This window comes from Pezoporus wallicus, unplaced genomic scaffold, assembly GCF_028554395.1.
Source record: "Pezoporus wallicus isolate ANWC-B61680 ecotype Strahan unplaced genomic scaffold, APGP_CSIRO_Pwel_v1 contig_1181, whole genome shotgun sequence".
Lineage (NCBI taxonomy): Eukaryota > Metazoa > Chordata > Aves > Psittaciformes > Psittacidae > Pezoporus > Pezoporus wallicus.
This window is the reverse complement of record NW_026641428.1, coordinates 5,929,508-5,949,186: the sequence shown is the minus strand read 5'-3', so window position 1 is coordinate 5,949,186 and position 19,679 is coordinate 5,929,508. Positions and strand designations below refer to the sequence as shown.

General features: G+C 38.5%; 1 protein-coding gene across 1 annotated transcript in view; it reads left to right on the top strand.

The window, feature by feature from the left end:
- OLA1 (Obg like ATPase 1) overlaps nt 1–14,342 on the top strand; it is a 101,846-nt gene extending 87,504 nt beyond the window's left edge. Inside the window, exons 8-11 of the mRNA XM_057423866.1 lie at nt 6,673–6,813; nt 7,497–7,593; nt 9,663–9,785; nt 13,817–14,342. Coding sequence (XP_057279849.1) covers nt 6,673–6,813; nt 7,497–7,593; nt 9,663–9,785; nt 13,817–13,918 — 463 coding nt within the window. The 3' untranslated portion in view covers nt 13,919–14,342. The remainder of the gene's footprint in view (nt 1–6,672; nt 6,814–7,496; nt 7,594–9,662; nt 9,786–13,816) is intronic.
- Nucleotides 14,343–19,679: the final 5,337 nt, after the last annotated feature.

Sequence of the window (19,679 nt, the reverse complement as noted above, 5' to 3'; positions counted from 1 at the left end):
GACCAATACCCAGCCCGACCCGAGCAGTGGTTGAGCCTTTCCAGGTAACTGTCCCCAGTTTATATACTGGGCGTGACGTGCTGTGGTATGGAATACCTCTTTGGTCAGTTTGGGTCAGGTGCCCTGTCTCTGCTTCCTCCCAGCTTCCCGTCCTCCCTGGCAGAGCATGAGACTCAGAAAGTCCTTGGTCAGAGTAAACATTACTGAGCAACAGCTAAAAACATCGGTGTTATCAGCGCTGTTCCCAGGCTGAAAGTCAAAACCACAGCACTGCGCCAGCTACTAAGAAAGAAAAATGAACGCTACTGCTGAACCCAGGACATTGTGGTAAAGAATTTTAAGGCCTATTATGCTGCATGTTTCAAGGCTCAAGTAAATCTTGTGCTGGGAGCTGAGGGCATCTAACACATGAGAATACGGTTCTTCACGTTGTTTTTTTGTAAGGTTTATCTGAATGCAGTGACATTGGACTCTAGGAAGGTATTGAAGAACTTAACACATTTAGGGTACCAAGGATAAATGAAGTTCTGAGTTCCTAAAACTCTTGTTCTGAGGGGCTATGAGAAGGCTCCTGACCAGGGAGCAGCCTAGCGTGTGGAGGCAGTAGTTTTGTTGTGAAATGTTACTAGAAAGTATTTGCAGGTGAGGGGTGGAGGTTAGGAAAGAGCCAATCTTAAGGATTCCTGCATTCCTCCTGGCCATCTGGGAACAGGGAATAAAAAAAAATCAGCTTGTAAATGTCACTGATGATTTGAAATGAGATTGCCTTGGTCAGTAAAAGGTACTCCCAAACCACCTGTACATTTGTTGTCTTCATAAGCAGCAAACTGTCATGGTGGGGAAGCAAGTACCTTTATATTCTTTAATGTTTTCCTCTTTAGTCTTCCTTTCTGTTTGTGTAGTGAAAGAAGAAAGGGATACCCTAAAAAAGGCAGGTAGCAATAAAGAGAGTGTCTTAATCTGTTAGGGTATCACCTGTGCTTTCTGTTTCCTGTTCTTAAGTTTTGACACTGACATTTTTTGGGTATACTTTGGTTTCATAATTTTTACCATTCCGTTCTCCCTTGATTATATAGATTTGGAATTAGTGAGGGTGTGAATGTTTCCTATTTATATAAAACTACATATTCATATATATATGTACAGAACTGAGGACAGTGTGATCTGATCTTTGTGGAGTCTGTGCATGCTAACAGAACAGAAGGGAAAGACCTGTGTCATGCAGTATTGGTGCTTAGGTAAATTAAATCTTCCTCTTCCATCCCACCAAATCAACTAAACCTAATGGTATTCATAGTAGAATGTTTTGGGACATGGCAAAACCCAATAATTGTTGTCTAATTCATCATCATTTTAGATAACTTGTGAATAATGGGTGAGGCTTCAAAAGACAAGAGAAAGCTACAAAGAGGAAAGAAGAAACAAAACATTTGGAGTCGATGAATTTTCCTTTAATTTCAAAAAAAATATTGGAAAAATTCAACTGTTTTTAATCACCGAGAAGCAACCCAGTTGTCTTCACAAATTTGTTTTGGCTGTATATTACTTGTCTGAATTGTCAGATGACTCTTACTATTTTGCGATAAATTTAATGGTCTTGCATGTAGTGAAAAAAAGTGCTTTACTACATATTGGTATTTTTATTAAGCCTTTAAAGGTTTCAGTGCCTTACAACAATCTCATAAACAAGAAAGAAAAATTGGCTAGATGGAACCTACTGGCAGTTGAGTGTGCAAGACTGGTTAGAAGATAATACACAGAGCATAGTTATCAATGGTTCACTTTCCAAATGGAAGAATATCTCATTACGAGATCTGCAGAAGCGGCTTCTAGTTGAATACTGTTATGTATTTCCATTAATGAGCTGGATGGTGAGCATTCTTGTTAAATCTGTAGATGACCCCAAAAACTAGGTGATGTCCAGGTATGTACAGAACAAAATTGAAATTTAAGAGCATCTCAAGAAATGGAAAATATCATTAGGGAAAAAAAGAGCTGGGGTGCAACTTCTAAGAAGGATTTTATGTAGAAATAATAAACTATGCAAATACAGTATTACAAATAGTAAGTGTAGCAGGGTCATACAGTAAGTTATAAATTGAACATGAGATAATTTTGCTGTCACAAGGGAAGAAAAAAAAGCAAATAGTATATTGAGTTTTATGAACAGGATAATCACCTGAAAAATGTGTGAGTTAATTCTCTAACTATTTTTAATGCTTGAAAGATATTGTTATTGAGAGCTTCCAGGAACTTTTAGACCAATTGGAGAGATTCCAGAAGAAGGTTCAAAGTTTGGAAGTAATACTTGGCTTACAAGGAAAGCTCAAAATAAAAAAAAAACCAAAACCTCAGGTTTTGCTGCTGTATAGAAATAGGGAGTGTGTGTTCCGAGACTAATGCATTTAAATTAAAATAAAGGTGGCTTAGGCTACGCATGTGGAAAACTTCTCAATAGTGGGGAACAAAGCACTAAACAGATTGCATTTAGAAGGTTTGAAAAATCCGGGATTGCCCAAAAATGCCATCAGGAAGAGCCTGTTGGAATTGCTAGGTCCTCTTGTTCTCACTCCTATCTGTAGGTCTTTTTTTTTAGTCTTTTGTATATTTTGATCACTTAACTTGATCTTATCTCATTACCTGCATTTGTTTCTTTCCTTCTTTCATTGCTGTCTGGTATTCTCTTCTCCCCTGCCATGTTGGTTGGTTTCTGCTGGTTTCCACTCATAGTTAGGTGTAGAACAGAAAAACAGTTGTTTCCTTTCCATGAGTTAGATGGTTGGGTTTTTTTTTTTTTGTCTTGCTTGTACAAAAGCATTCTCTCTCAAGAGTAACCTTTCTTCTTAGGGGTCAGTTTTTCAGATCATCTTGTCTTGCAGGTGTCCACTGAGCTTACGTTCTCTCTGCAGTTTCTCTCTTCCATCGCTACTTCTGATTTCCATCTGAACTCTGTCTCTTGCTCCCAGCTGGATCTCTCATGTGAAACTCTGTCAAATATCGATTTGTAGTTAATGTACATTCTGCAGCTGTTGTACCTCTTTATTTCAGTTGTCTGCAGGTTTTTGTTTCTTCTGCCTCCGGAACAATCCCCATTTTAAAGTGAAGGCATTCCCTTCTACACAACTCCCCTTTCTTATGCTATTTGCTTATTGACTTTCTTAGTGAATGCCCTCATTTTCAAACCTTTCTCCAAGTTCTGTTCTACATCCTGATCAAAGTATCAGGAGCTAACTCTGGTAGTGGTCCTGGTCCTTCACACTTGAAGTCATTGGCTTCTTCCATTTACTTTTTCCTTGTCAGGCTGATGCAGAGTTAAAAATTGGAATGCCCTGAAATGATAGTTTTGTCAAATTTTGGAATCTTGTAGTGGCAAGAAAACATCTTGGTCTTCATAGCTTTTTTTTGAGTTAGCAGTAGATATGCTGACATGCATTTGTCTTTCCGTATGTCCTCATGAGCCGACGGTAACAGTGTTAGGTGCAGGTGAGCACCTTAATTTCTCTTCGCTATTTTCCATGGTTATAATTTTGAGTGCTGCCTTTGCATGCAAGTTGTTCACATCTGGTTTTGTTCCTGTCTGTTTTATTCTTGTGTCAAGTTTTTACACAGTTGTCTTTTTGAGTTTTCAGTTCAGTTTTTACTTTTTATTTTTGCCATCTCAAAATGAATGATTGTCTTACTGTCTCTTGCGTATATATATATATATTTTTCTTTTAAGAAGGGTATTTTGTCCATTTTTTGGCAAATAGAATAAAATTTCAGTTCAGGAGCCCTCTGTTGCTGTTGACACACTCCTCTCCACAAAGCCACCTGGAGGAAAGAACCAAGCCACCCTGATAGGGGAAGGCTGTTGGATGTCCAGAAGTGCTCCAAGAGATCCCTCACTATTGTTACTGAGTAGTATTAGAATAAGCCTTTCTTCTTTTTGCTTTATGTTTTATAAACAATTTAGTTTTAACTCTCCTAATAATGTCAGTCTTAGAAACCTGATGAAGAAAGAGGATATTTTAAATTGTTTTTAGTATGTACACTGTTTTCAGATAGTTCCCAGTTTACTTGCACTATTACTTGATTGATTATTAGCCAGACATTTTTGCTTTGGAGAAAATGTCGTTTAGAAATATATCATTATTTATATTTGAGTATTTACTTTTTTGTTTGTTTTCTTTATTTTGATGACTATTATGGGAATTCCTTGGTACTTTTTAGTAATGCCTGTGACACTGAAAGTCACAAAAGTGAAAGACACGGGCAGAGAACCTGACTGTCTGTACAGAGTGGGATGCAGTACCTTATTTTTTTAGTCAGGCTGTAGCAGGTCTGATGTCAGTCACTTCAGAGACCTTTAGACCTCAGTGCTCATTTATTGCTAAAATGTACCAGCTCTGCTCCTGCATTATGAAGATCATCTGTCAACACTTTGAGATATTCTCCTTTGTTATTAAGCTTGTGATGCTCTACACTGTCAGGTTTTTTGCCAATTATAGTTAAGGTACAATGGTGTATTCACTGGATCAAAGTCTCACACTGGCGGTAGAGGAATGATTTGTAAGTCTTTATTCATCTGAATCGTACAATAGAATACCTGAGGAATGCAAATAATCCCTCTAAGGACTCAATAGAAAAGCTGTTAAAATGACAGTCTAAGACTATTATTATTCTGAATTGGTGTTTTAGCCAAAGTAATTATTTCTTATCTTGTTGTTCCACAATAGTTCTTAGTTTGTTAGTTAGGATGACCATATTTACCAAACAGAATTTGAATCCAAATTTTGACATTACCTTTATGCTGATTTCACTTTTCAGATTTGTGTGTTTCATTCTCTCGTTCACTTGGTACGTTATTTAATTAGTCCAGAGACCAATGTTAGATACTTTTCTTTTAAAAATACAAATAAAAATGATGTATGCACAGATGTTGAAGTACACTTATGAATAGCAGATCCATTTCTAGACACGTTTTCTGTAAAAGGTTCATGTTTTTAAGCACTGAACTTTGATGTCCTGTCTGTTAGCCAAAATCAATTATTTAACTACAAGTGCTGGGTTTAGAAGTGCTGTTAATGTCACATTCAGAAACGCACCTTAATTGTGATTTTTTTAGTTCAGATGTTTCTGAAGGCAGTAGTGTTTCAGTATCAGTCCTGGATACCAGACTATATTTTCACTGGGTGACGGCAGGACAAAAAGATTAGTATAATGAGGATTGAAAACCACTGATGGGGTATTTACATAAGTAAATGATAGAAGACCAGCCTTATATAACAGACGTGTGAAAACTGTTGAGTGAACTTTTATATTCTTTGTCCCATCTAAAACCCTACTCAGTGGGCCATGCACTTAATCTCATAATAGCTCTGATCCCCTGCTATTTTCTTTGACAAATGTGTGTTGATGAACTTGTGGTTCAGTTCATTTTTTCCTGAAGTGACATTTGCATTGGTTATTTAAAGGTTTGCAGGCCACAGTTTCAAAGCACTTTAGTATAATAGCAGTTAAAACCTTAGTCTAAATCTTGGAGATTAGCAGGAATAAGAAAAAGAACTCAGCAAGCATAAAATCCTGCGCTGTATGGTGGGTGCTTCAGGTCTGAAACATCTACAGCACCCAAAGTACTGTATTTTGTCCTTCGAGTCTTAGTGTACAGGAAGTATTCCCATGCCTCGTGTTTTCTTGCTGAGCATACAGACTTGTCATTCTTGCCATTCACACCTGTTCAGAAATAGTGCCTTATAAATAACTTTGAACTCCTTACAGGTAATTTATGAATGTCTCAAATTTAAAGTAAATATTACTTGCAGTCATGAATGTGATGCCTGTGTTTAAAGATTGTTTAAACATCAGCTATTGCTGCAAAAATTTTCTTGATTCTAATAGGATATTGAACATTGAAAAACTTAACACCTTACATCTGCAGCTCTAAATTTGTAGTTTCATTCAACTAAAAAAATGTATTAGCTGTACAGCGGACTATTACTGATGCTGCCAATTATTGAAGATGAAAAGAAATTGGAAACGTTATTCTTTATTTAAAAGAATAATAATAGTACAATATCTAGAAGCTTTGTCCTAGGGAGAGTAAAAAAGTGGGAGAAACAAGTAGAAACACAGCTCTGTATCCATTAGCTATGGTGTTCTCCAAGATCAATAGCCAAAAAAAAGCAGGGTGCAGCTTGCTCTCTAGGAGTTTACAGAGTCTGGTGTTCTCTTCTGTCTGCTACTATCAGCTGCCCTAGCCACTGAGATGCTTAGCTTGGGGGGGGAGGAGGTCAGAGGGAAAATTGAAGACACCCCAGCTTTACTGCATTTGATAAATATCACTCTTGGAAATCTCAGAAAAATGTACATCCACAGATCTACAAAGTTTTATTCAGTTAACATTTTAGATAGCAAGTATTTCACCTCTACCAAAAACCTGGTTATGTCTCAAATTATGCCTGTTTCTGATAGATTAAATGCCAAACAGAAACCAAGAAACAGTGAAATGTTAATGGAGTACACCTGAAGCAATTGCTGCCTGTTAATGCCTTGACCTTGGAAAGCAATACACAAAAAGATGGCATCATAAATCCGTGCAATTCTTATGAATATGTATGTGCTACTTGATAATAATGAATGTGGTACAGCCATGCATGCACTACAAGATAATATTGTGCCCTTTGTTGTCTACAGGTTGATAAAAATTAAAGAGTGGGTGGACAAGCACGACCCGGGTGCTTTGGTCATTCCTTTTAGTGGGGCCTTGGAACTCAAGTTGCAAGATATGAGTGCTGAGGAGAAACAGAAGTATCTGGAAGAGAACATGACACAAAGGTTAATTAGCATTCATTTTCCCTACACTTTATTATCAACTATTTCCTTGCAGTAATTTAATTGCTTGCGCTGATAGAATAATAAATGACAGAGTAATTACCATTATAAAGAGAGAATCTTCTCCTTTCTTTACCATGAGACAGAGTGAAAAGATTTATTTTAAATTAAGTTTTTAACTGTCATCTGTCATCTCTGTACAGTGTTTTAATTATAACATAGGTATTAGTTATGTATATTTTTGAGAAGGAATGATCACCAAAACTGTTTCGTCATCCATGGGGAATAGGGACGGTGGAGAAAATGTTGCCATATTTTTTCTGAAGAACTATAATAAATTGTTTCAATATTGAATTTCAGTCAAACAGTTATGCTTTCATGACCTGGAGTCCTGAAAATCGCATGAAACCAGAAGTGCTGCTGGATAGTGATTTAAATTTATCCCATATTTCTGTAGTGTGCAGAATAAACAACGCAAAATGCATTCTTCATGATTCTGCAGTAAAAAAGTAGTTTTTCTGAAGAGAGTTCAAAGAAAAAAGCTACTGCGATTATTGCTGTGTTTAAAAGTAGACCCTGTGTCTTCAAAATATTTGTTGTCTTTCCATGTAAATTGATTACTTGGGGCATTTGGCTGTTTTATGTGTATATGTTGAATGAATTGGATTCTTTTTTTTTCCTCTCAGTGCTTTAGCAAAGATCATTAAGGCTGGATATGCAGCACTCCAACTAGAATACTTTTTCACTGCAGGCCCAGATGAAGTGCGTGCATGGACCATCAGGGTAAGATTCATACTTATTCATCAGCTATATCCAGTTCCACACTATTGAATTCAGATTGATATCACTGACTTTGAAGTTTGTCATGGTGGCAGTTAGCTAGTCATTACAGATGAGGTTTTTGTCCAGGATAACTTTAATTATTTGTGAGCTGCTGAACAGTGAAAGTGGAGGTGCATTGATTGAGGCAGGTAACAATTGATTCTGCCTATTACATAGTCTGAATTTCTTCATCCTGTAGAATCTGTCTACCCTCCTCCTGTGGTCAGAGATAAGACGTACCAGTATTGTGCTTGCTTAATCTGTGTGACTGGGTTTGTCTGCAGTGAAATTGATGTTGCTTTTCATTCTGTATTCACTAAGTTTGTTTGGGTTGCGGATGGTTCATTCCTCCTTTGCTTTGCTCGGATTACATTTTCAGCAATAAAAGCAATATAACATCATTATATTCCTCATGGATACACAGTTGGGTTCAAAAGCCTAAAATCAGTGTGCAGTAATTCAGGTCTTTTACTGACTTTAATATTTAGACCTAGTTTATTTTGGTAGTTTTATATGCTTATCCAGGAACTTAGGTAATGCCTAAAATTTATATCATGTATTTTAAATATTGATGTAGAGTGATTATAGCCATAGAGATTGACTAATTTATTCCCAGAGGACAGTAAGAGCTGAGCTGTAGTGGTTTGCCTTTGAATGTAAATTGTTATAAAATAAAGATTAGTACTGAAAAATATTTTGAAATGCACATAGTTACAAAATCTATCTTAAAAATGACACAAGTGTTAACTTTTGGAGGTGCAAATCTGTTCACTGAGCTTTTATTTTTTGCATCAGTGTATTTAGTGCTGTGCAGTGAATTTCAGTGCTGTATTTAATTTCATTCAATGGAATTAATTTGTTTTCATTAACATAATTTCCAGTAAATTTATATTTTTATTAATACTGCTACAGATGTTTATGTATATGTTTTAGCATGTTAAACTTATTTTCCTAAAAGCAGGTTTATTTTTTTAGCCTTTTAATCTCATCCTCTTTTACGTGACTGCTAGCTGAAGTCCCTGCAATAGCTACAGAATAATATAAAAGCAGAAGTTCTGTTGTTCTGATTCTTGCCATAGTTTTTAAAAGCACATTCTGAAACTCCACTGTATTCAGTAGGAGAAATGCTTGCTCTTTATTAGAAAATCTGAAAGCTGGTTTATCTTAAGACTGATTGTAAGTATCTTTGATTTAATGTGCAAAGATATTTAGTCAGGTAAGCATCAGTGAGTAGCCATATTAACCCAATACATCTTTTATTGTAAAAACTGTGCTTTACAGTGTCAGACTCCTTAGCACTTTAACATGCTTTATTAAGCAGCCTTTAGGTCACCATTATTTCTCAAATTTCCCTCCATGGTTGTATGTGCACAGAATGTATGTCCCTGTAATTTAAAGCGTGCAGTGATAATGCATTCTTCTCTATTGCAGAAACTTAAATTGTCTTATAATAGTTGCCAGTGATTTTTAATTTTTTGTGATCTGGTTGTTGAAATTTTGGTAGGAACAGTCATTTTGTTCTATATTAGTCTTACTAAAATTATTCTGAAATAAAAATAAGCTGACATGTAGAGCTTGAGATCCATAAATCATTTTTGATTACAAATGTGGTTTGCCAGTGAATGTTATCATTTAATTGAAATTATTTGGATGTAAGTAAAAGACTTGAGTAATTCAGAATTTTAAGTTATTTAAAAATCTTTATTTTCCTCACTTTCTGTGTGGAGAGGTAGGGATCGAAGTGAATACCACAGTAAAACACAATCATAGCTTCTAAAATCAATACTGCTGTTGATATCTATTAGGAAAAACAAAGCTGTCCTTCTTTAATACCAGTTGGTTCATCTGAGACAAAGGCACCTATCTGTATATCCTAATATAGAGGATGACCTAGCTGTATGCGTGACGTTTTTACTGATAGGAAACAAAGTTTCAGCAGATCCTGAAAGCCTATCAAAAAGGAGAAACCTCTTTCCTGCAATCAGTCTTCTTAAATGCAATTAATTTTCTTCGGGTCTTTCCTTTGACAGAAAGGGACGAAGGCTCCTCAGGCAGCAGGGAAGATTCACACAGATTTTGAAAAGGGATTCATTATGGCTGAAGTAATGAAATACGAAGATTTTAAAGAAGGGGGTTCAGAAGCTGCTGTCAAGGTGAGCTCCCCATCTTTTTCTTCTCCCTTCCTCCATATGTGCCATTTTTCCCTTTCAAGTCTATTTTTCACTGGGAAGAAGTTCTTGATGCGAAGTGAATTTTAGCAGCCCCTCTAGCAATAGGCCAAAATCTGTTTTCATCTTTTGCTTGAGAAAGAGTTCAGATGCTCCAGCTTACTGAATGGGAATGCAGCCATTCCAGTATTCAAGATATGACAATTTATGGACTAAATATCAACAATAAGACCAAATGCCATGTTATTTTCTTTCTTCTGTTTACACGTTAGTAGTCAGAATTTAATACGCTTTAAAATCAACTTGGTTTTGAAAAATCAATATTTTAACCTGAGAGAGCAGATTTTCAAATCACCTCTAAAAACAAAATGCAGAAAGAAACAGAAAATCTCTTTCTTCAGATAATGTGTCATCTTGTTTTGGGTTTGCAGTGAAAGTATTGTAAATGTCAGGTGCAAATGGTTAATACAATCTTATATTATAAAAAATATACCTTTCCCCTCCAGGGTTAGTGGATTGCACTCCTAGGCTCTGATAGGCATAATTAGAATCTTTAAATTTACCCTTTCAGTATTTAATTCAGTTGCCCTTTGATGTCTTATTCAAAAATGCCATGCCTTGCATTGATTGTTCAGGGTGCCAGTAATAGTTGTGTGTAGTCCACAAAAAGATATTACAGTAGATGAAGTTTCCTAACTACCATCTACTGAATAGGCAGTGCAGATATTTAATGAAAAACTTTTTTCTTCAGCTCACGATTCTTTGTAGCGACACTTCTATTAAGAAGAATTTTATCTGCTTTCTCAACACTAGAGGGCAGAGACTGATTGGGTGCCCAAAGTTGTGCCCTTACAGCTGACAAATTACATCTGATTTGAAGTTACTAAATATGAAATGAACTTGTACATGGCAAATAAATGCTGTAAGAAAAACTATTCTTCTCTGCATTGCTATCACATTATTTCCACTGTCTTTAAGCAGAGAAGGTTGCCTTTATTTCATGCACATTTGATTTCTCATTTAGCAGTTTTGATATCTTAAGATCTGTATTTTATAGAATTGCAATTACAAAGCACATTAGTTTGATTTAATCAGTTGCAGTATTTGAAGGTTTCAACACACTATAATATGTTAAAGAATGTAAAAGATCCAGCTTTATTGTTTGCTATTTGATAGCTTGAAAGGTATGCAAAACTATGATTTCAAATTCAGCTTATTCTCAGTGGTATCACTAAGGAAGATCATACTGAGCAGCGGGACTTTAATAGGTTTGTTTGAACCCCAGGAAGTGAGGGGAAAAAAATCCCAGTATAATTGGTTCATTGCAGCATGTGAACTGCCTTATGAAAAGGGAAGTAGAGTTGTAGTTGTAAAGTGAAACCACAGCTATAAATATATCTAATATTCTGCAGTCAGAGACCACTTTACATAACCAAGGTTCAAATTCTGCCAGCGACAGTTTTTGATGCTCAAATCCGAGTGTTTTCTCTGAGAAGCTGTATCAGTTAATACCTATTAAAATATTCTGCATTTTGCATGCATATTTTGTTGCTTTTCACAATGTGAGATTCTAAACATCAAGCTTCCGTGTTCAAATTATATTTAATGATTAATATTTTATTGTTTTGAAGTATCTGCAAAGGAAGCACATTTGCATTTGTTACTCAGTTTTTAGATCAATGTTAGAAAAAAACCCTTGCTCTTAGAAAAATGTGTTATATCGCGCTAGTTTTCTCTAATTTGCATTTAATACAATGTTTCATGCCATACACAATACTAATTACTTCTATATTGCTGGTAAATTTCAAAATTAAATTTGGGAGCTTTCAGGAGTCAACCGAAATAACAGTGGTAATGGCAGTGGCTTGCTTTGTATGTTATCAAGTTGATCGATTTTTAAGTTTGATTTTGTGTGTGTTTAACACCAGTACAGCATAACTAATTTAATGCCAGCGCTGTGAACTATACACTGAATAGCTCTGTGTGGGCTTTGTAGTCTACAGGGATATCACATTATTAGCAATCATATCTGCTTAGGCAAAGCTGGCTTCTACAGATGGCTGCTTTCAAGTGCAAATGAACTGGTTAGACGTGTCTTGTTTAATACATACTCAAGATTCACAAATGGGTATTGATTTTTTCAACCAGTGTTTCTGATAGCAATGGAAATGGATTAAATGGTCTCTAGAGAATTTAAAGGAACCCTGTCACTTTTAATTAACTGTAAACTGGTAACAGAAATACATAAACTTGCATTGGTGTGTCAAAATGTATTTAATGAAAGAAGTCCGTGCCACTTTGACCGCGTGCCATAGTGTGCTAAAAAAATGCACATTGTTACTTTGTGGAGTTCAGTTTTTTCCACAAATATTTCCAAGTAGTAAGTGTATTCGACTGTAAAATATCTCTGTACCTGTGCCTGCAGCTTACGCTTGCAGATGATTTTTACAGCACCGTTTTATTAGTGTTTATGCCATCAATTAGTCTAATTACTCTTGACTTTGAGCATTATTAGGATCTTCAAAGGAAAGAACTAGTAAGTCTACTTGGAAGTAAAGCTTTCATAGTCTGAACAGATTTTGGGGGGGAGGGAATATAAAACCACTTTCAATGTACTATTTATTATTCACCAATAGTGTCATATCAGATAAGATCAATTACTATTGCACTGCGTGTTTATTGTCAAGGCTGTTTTATCTACAGTTTTCTGTAGGCTGGCATCACTGGTGACGACATTTAAATAAGGAATGACAGCAACAAGGTTATTGAGCCTCTAAATTTTTAGACAGCAATATGGAGAAATACGTTGCTTTACAGAGCAGGATTTGTGAAAGAAAGGTGTCTAAGTTAACTATGTACCATTAATCTGATCTGTTCTACTGCAACTAAGGTCATTAGTTAACAGCTTTCCTGTAATGGGATCTTAGCATGCCACCACTGTGATAGTGTCATTGAGAATAATGGCACAGTGAGGTCTTGCATGGAAGCACTTTCTCCTGCAAGAGCAAACTTCAAAACAGGAATCATTATTGAACTAAAGCAGAAGCTCTCAACTTTTCCATATTGTGGATCACTTTTCAAGATAAATGCTTCTGCAGACCACCTCCCACCCAGTCTGTCAGTCCTAACGCTGCAGCTTCTCTGTATCCTCTGTAAATACTAGGTTTAATTACAATGAGATAGAGACAGAAAAATAGAACAATAAATTCTAATGCAGAGAGTAGTGATTTTTAATGGATTCCTTGCCTATTTTCTGCCCTCAAATACAGCATTTTTGTAACAAATTTCCTTCTCATGTCTTAGGTCTATATGCCTTCTCCTGTATCCTGGTTTTGCAGCTTATCTGCTCTTATATCTCTTCTTCTGAAGCGCATTTCTTCTAAAGGAAATCTCTGACAGAAAAACTGAGCCTGTATTTTGTGCTCCTGTCTTTCATTAGCTGGGCACAAGCAGACAAGAGCCCCACTTGAAGCACAAGACATGTATGGCTGTGACTCTTGCATAAGTGTTCCCATCTTTCACTTTGACAGCGCTCACTTGTCCAGCCTCTCAGAAGTGGTTCATAGCCAGTTTGACAGCCATGTAGCCATGATGCAGACTGCTGCCAATCGCCCTTTCCAGCAAAACTGTCTTAGATTCCTGCTGTCAGTGTTTGCCATCTGCAGTTTTTTTAGATGAAGAAAAAGCCTGAAAGCTTGGGGATAAGGGGGGGGGGGGGAGAAAAGAGTTTTTAGTGTCCTTTATCTTAAGACTTGCCAGGGTTTACAGATTTACCACTATATATTGCAGATGGTATTTAAGCATCACTGATTAAGCGGGGGTTAAATTATTTTGTATCTACTTTATATGTATATAAAAGCAAATTATGTCAAACCGAGAAGTATTGTGGCTGTCAAAATCTGAAACTGAAGTAGTACCAGTTCTGTGCCAAAATATATTTAAATAATTACAATTTGAAAATGCTATAAAATATCTAATGAAATAACCCATTTTCCTTTTGTCTGTTCTGTGTACAGGCTGCTGGAAAATACAGACAACAAGGCAGAAATTACATAGTGGAGGATGGAGATATTATCTTCTTTAAATTTAATACACCTCAACAACCCAAGAAGAAATGAAAATCAGATGTTGTTCATTGCTCAGAAACAAACTGTGTTGCTTCAAAAAGCACATAAATTTTTATTTAGGATGGAATATCTGGAAACAAAAAAATACGGTTTCTACCTAGGGAACCTCCCCTCCCCCCCCAGTGAAATTATCCTTGTTTGTTTTGAATTAAAATATGGCACCTCCAGCGAACATGCAAGTTCACTAAATGTGAGCAGCTTTGCATTTCAAACGATTAAGACCCTACTCCAAATTGTAGAAGCTTTTCAGGAACCATATTACTCTCATGATACTTCATTAATCTCCATCATGTATGCCAAGCCTGACACGTTTGACAGTGAGGACAATGTGGCTTGCTCCTTTTTGAATCTACAGATAATGCATGTTTTACAGTACTCCAGATGTCTACACTCAATAAAACATTTGACAAAACCAGCCTTGGTGTGTTTGGGGATGTCTGTATTGACTGACTGTGGTGTGCTGAATGCGATACGGCACCTGGTGGATGCTGATTACAGAATTTTAAGACGTGTATGATACAGTAACTGGCAGCGTGGGGCAGCTGCAATTGTGTCTCAAAAGTGAGTCTTTCATGGGAATCGGAAGATTAGGATGCCAGTGATTTGTCTCAAAAAAGTTAATGAATTTGTAGATGGACATTCACTGAAAGATGATAGCAACGATAATAAGAATGATGCAGCGTAAATGATTTTCACTGGAGAGAGGAAATATATGTAGAAGAAGCATTTTGTCCTTGAGACTGAAGCTTTTTTGTTCAGATCATTTTGAAAAAGTATTTAACTCTTGCCTTGAAATTACTAAATTGTGGGGGCCGGAGCAGCAGTGCCTGATGTTGTGTGTTGTCCTCTCAGGTCTGGTTTTCAGGCCAGCACGGGGTGATACAGTGTTGTGAAGGAAGAGGTCACGCTGGCCTGGATAGGTAAGTTCTTCAGCTGAAATAAGGTTGCAGCTGTAAGTACTTTTTTACCCTTGTAGCCATGAGGGAGAGCTAGTCTCTTTGTGCAACACAGAAAAATGAGTTGTTGGCAAAAGGAAAACCAAGCTTGTACTTTCAAGGCCAGGTATAGAATTGCCCTTGCTTGTAGGATGTTTAAAGTATTTAAAGCAGCCTGGCTTTTTCTGAAGTGCCTCTGGTTTCAGCTACAGACTAAGTGGGATCAGGGCTGGGAGAGATGTTGATGTTACCTGTGGCTCATTGGTGATGCCAGACCTCTCACGTTGCTGTGATAAATTTGCTTGCTACAAACTTTGTAAATGACAACTTATTGGTGGCTGACCTTCCCTCTGCACTTAAGATACTGAGAGCGCTGGTGATCTCCTCCTCCGAGGCTTCCCTGGAGATGCTGCCTTTGAGCTTTGTTGCTCCTTTCTGAAAGAGTAAGACATGGGTCAGCCAGAGCCACAAGGCTCATTGTTGAAAAGTTGGCATCCTGCCTTTAATTGCACTGAGGAGAAAGAGGGAGGGCAGATGACTTCAACGCGCAGTTGTTGATTTCGTTTTAAAGTGCGTCTCCTTTTTGCAGGGTGGCAGGAAGGGGGGGGGGGAGAATACTGCAAAGCAGGCAAGCTAGGGCTTCAGATGGTTTGGAACCCTTGGAATTCTCTTTTATACCGTCTCCCTGGTGCGGATAGTATTTGTTCTTGGTGTTAATTTGATGTTACATGATTGAGAAAAGATTAGGACCACCAAATCTTGTGTTAAAAGTCAAATCCAAAAGAAAACGGAGGCTACCTGTTTCTCTTGGAAGTCAGCAAGGTGCTAGTAACAGAGAAGGGCTCATGCTGGGTTTCAGATGCAATGAAAGGTGAGCGAGAAGTGGAGTATATGTGTTGGTGAAAGAGAAGTAACCACTTCACTGCGTTAATACCTGCTGAAACGTTTTCCCTTCTCCTGTCTGAAACTCATCCTGGTTTCCAAAATTCCCATGCTCCCTAATTATCACATGTCAGTGAACATGTTGTTGGAAAGGACAGCACAATTAATAGATCACTTCTTATTTTTGCATCTTTTAGTTATGTTTAATAAGCTGTGTAGATTTGAATGTGTGTGCTGCAGGATACCTCCCTGTCCTAAAAATAAAAACGATTAAAAATTGAACTGTTTTTCATGATAGGCTGGGCTTTCTGAAGTAATCACAATATTCTGCAGTAGAAAACAAACCTAAAATATTTGCCACAGCTTTCAAATATGTATTATGGTTTACGTTTCAGCTTACTGATCTGCCTGTATAGTTTTCTTAGCTGTTTTAGCTAATGTTCTTTTCACTGCTGAAGCTAATCAGTTATTGCAGAATAAACCCAAATTTTATTAAAAGAAAGAATAATCTGATAAACTCCTATCACTGGTTACTTGTGGCAGCTGCCACATTAAGTATTTGCAGCTTGCGTTTCCCCCCACTGGGTCTATGTATTTAAGACATGCACCTCCTGAAAACTTGTATTTCAAATAGAATTGTCATTTGACTTAAGCCAAGCACATGTTATTGATGCACTTCAACCTGCACAGGTGACTCCAGCTGCAATATATGCATCCTACTCACATTTACTATTTAAGAAAAAGTGAATTCTGCCTGCATGCTCTTCACTCTCCATGACCAGTACTCGCTGGGGATGATGGTAGTGAGTAGAAGGAGACATTGTGTTTCTCCAGCTGGAGATGGGTGAGAAAACGCTGTAGGCCCCGCTCTTCCAAAACATGGAAAGTGGGGAATTTTGCATGGGAGGACAAGTACTAACTCTCTTAACTCGTATTCCAGAGTGCCTAATAACCATGGTGGTGATGGCATGTTTCTGTGATTCAACAAATGCTAGTGCAACAGGGAAATCCCTGCTACCTGCCTCCAGCTGACCAAAACAGCATGCCTGAAGGTGATGTGGAGATGTCAGTGAAAGCAGCTGTGCCTGCAGCAGCATGTGGGGTGACTCTGTAGGAATAGATCTGGAGAGCAAAGCAGTTCCTACATCAGGTATCGGAGAGGCTACCTTGGGCTGGTTGCAGGCTGGTCCCAATGAGGAGTTAGAGGGCAGTTTTCACTTCAGTCTCCAAAGAGAACCAGTTTGCTGTAAGCTTCCCAAGGGACAACTGGTTTGCCTGTTCCTCCAGAGCAAAGCAGTGAGTGTGTGTATATAGGTGTGATCAGGAGATACACTTTTAAAGTATGTTCCTGGTCATAAAAACAGTGCTGTAGACAAGTAAGGGGTTACTGCTGTCTTTCATTGGCAGCATCACTAAGTGATGTGCTTGGGCACCCCAATAAGGGATATTTCAGACCACTTAGAAGCACAAAGAACAACAGAGATTTAGCTTGTAAAGAGCGTGTACCCGTGCATGCCTCTCATGTAGGAAAGTTTTCTGTCCTAGTCAGTGTTTCCCAGAACAGCACAAGGGGAGCAGGCTTGTGCTTTCTGTGTGGATAATATATCACATAAAACATCATACTGTTTCCTTAGTACGTTATGTAAAGTAAAACAGGAAGTGGTTGGTGATGAACTGAAAATAGGCACCTAACTGCCTGAGACTCAGGTGTGTTGGCTATTTGAAAACTGAAGTAAATGTTTCAGTGTAGGATAAGAGCCACCATCTCCCGGCTGCTCTTTGACTAACTTTGGAGTCAGAATATTCCACAGAGGAACTGAAGGATTCCCATGGCTTCATAAATTCAGTGCTCAGGCTAGTGTGGGTGACAGGCTAAACCGAATGTTTATTTTGCATGGTTTCAGTTTTGCGCTTCCTGCTACAAGATGATGTGGATGTCTAAGGCAAGCATTCAAAATGCTTGGACAGAGCTCTGGGGGAAGAAAAACAGGTTGACTGGGGAAAAAACCCTAAACTGTTAAAATGAAGGTATTGCCTCTGCACTTGGAGTGTCCTTAAGTCACAAATTGTGGATGCTGGGAGAAAAACTGGTATGTATGCCTTGTCCCTGCCAGGCATCTGTTGGCTACTGTCAAAAACCCAGGAAGTCCAGGATGGACTGCAGGGGTCTGTGGTCTGACCCAATATTGCCATTATTGTCTCCTCTCCAAAGCAACTTTTCTTTAAAGTCTATCCGCAAACACCAGTAAGGAGCATGATCTCTTTGATGTCCTTCCCAGGTCTGCATTTTGATTAGAATCGTTAAAAAAGAAATACTAATTTCATGGGGTTTGCCCCTTCATTGACTGTGTCCAGCCCTGTAGAGGTGCTAGCATCATTGTAGTTGTTTTAAATTATTTATTCTCTGAAGGATCCTTTCTTACCTGCTGAAGTTTTCCACCTACTTCTTCCTTTTGTCACCGAAGTTCACCCTGTTCTCTTTCCAGACTGCAGGGCTTGGTTGGTCAAGAAGTCTATGCCAGAGCGCCTGCTTTGGAAACACGCGTCGTAAGCTGTATTTCCCTTCCTCCTCTCCCACAGAACAGCTTCCAGCTGGAGTGCCTGCTCTGTAGCCGGGGTAGCTTTGCTGAGCACCTCCCAGCGCTTTACTGATGCTGGTTATAGTTGCCAGCGGTGCCTTCCATGGGCTGGGGCCCTTGCTTGGGCTTCTGGCTGGGCAGCAGCCCCAGCCCCAGGCAGTCAGCCCAGAGGCAGTGTGCTCTGCTTTCTTGGTGCCCTTTTTGATGTTCTTGTGGCTGCCAGGCTCGTTCAAACTGTTCTTGCAGAGCATTGTCAGGCCTCTGCTGTGGCAGCTGGCAATGATGCCGTGTGCTCTGTTCCATTGGGTGGCTTGAATGCTGCGTGTTTCCTCTACCAGGTGCAGGGTAGGACCGTAACGTTGCGTTCTGAAAGAGCGATGTGTGTGGCAAGGCTTTTGGTTTCAAAAATCCCAGTTAAATTTTAACATTTCTCTCCACTCAGCTCACAGAGGATGAAAGCATGGGGCAGGGAGAGGGGAGGCTCACTAGAAGTCAGTAATCGTTTAAAACTAATACCCACTTGTTTTAATTTTTACTCTCCCATACTAATTCCATGTGTTTGCTCGTGCCAATCCACCATTTCTCTTCAACTAAACCAGGAAAACCACTGCAGGCTTTGAAAAAAACTTCAAAAAATAATAATAAAGTAGTGGTATTCATCCCAGTATCCCAGCGGATTGAAACAGTGATGTGCTGGCTGGGCTTTGACAGTTTTACAGTAAATGCTGCATTGCAAGGCTCTCTTTGAAGCAGTTATTTCTTGGCTTCTACCTGCAGGTAGTGCCCCTTCCCTATCCATGGCAATAGATACATATGGCAGCGTGTTGCATATTGTGAAATAAGTTACATGTGTGTGCTTGCTGTCATAAACTGATGATTTGGTAGGTGACTGCTCATCAGAGCTCATTATGGCTCTGTGCAGTTACGAACGCCTGTAGCGCTTTATTCCCTACGTGCAAAATGTGTGTGCTCAGTATGGAAAAATTTCATAAACCCTGCAGAAAGTAAGATCTGGGGCGGTTGCAAGAGCACACGTGATGTGTAAGTGAACAAAATACATTCACCCGAGTCTCAGAAAGTGAGTGGGCTGGCAGACCCAGGTGGGCTGAACAGGAACGCGGGTGGTGGGGAAGGCCTCTTCTATATGACAACGGTATTGAAGAGGTGAAGGTTATATACGAGGGTATGTCCAAACACAGAAAATCACAGAATCATAGAATGGTTCAGACTGGAAAAGACCTAAAAGCTCATCCAGTTCCAACCCCCTGCCATGGGCAGGGACACCTTCCACGAGACCAGATTGCTCAAAGGCTCATCCAGCCTGGCCTTGAACACTGCCAGGAGTGGGGCAGCCAC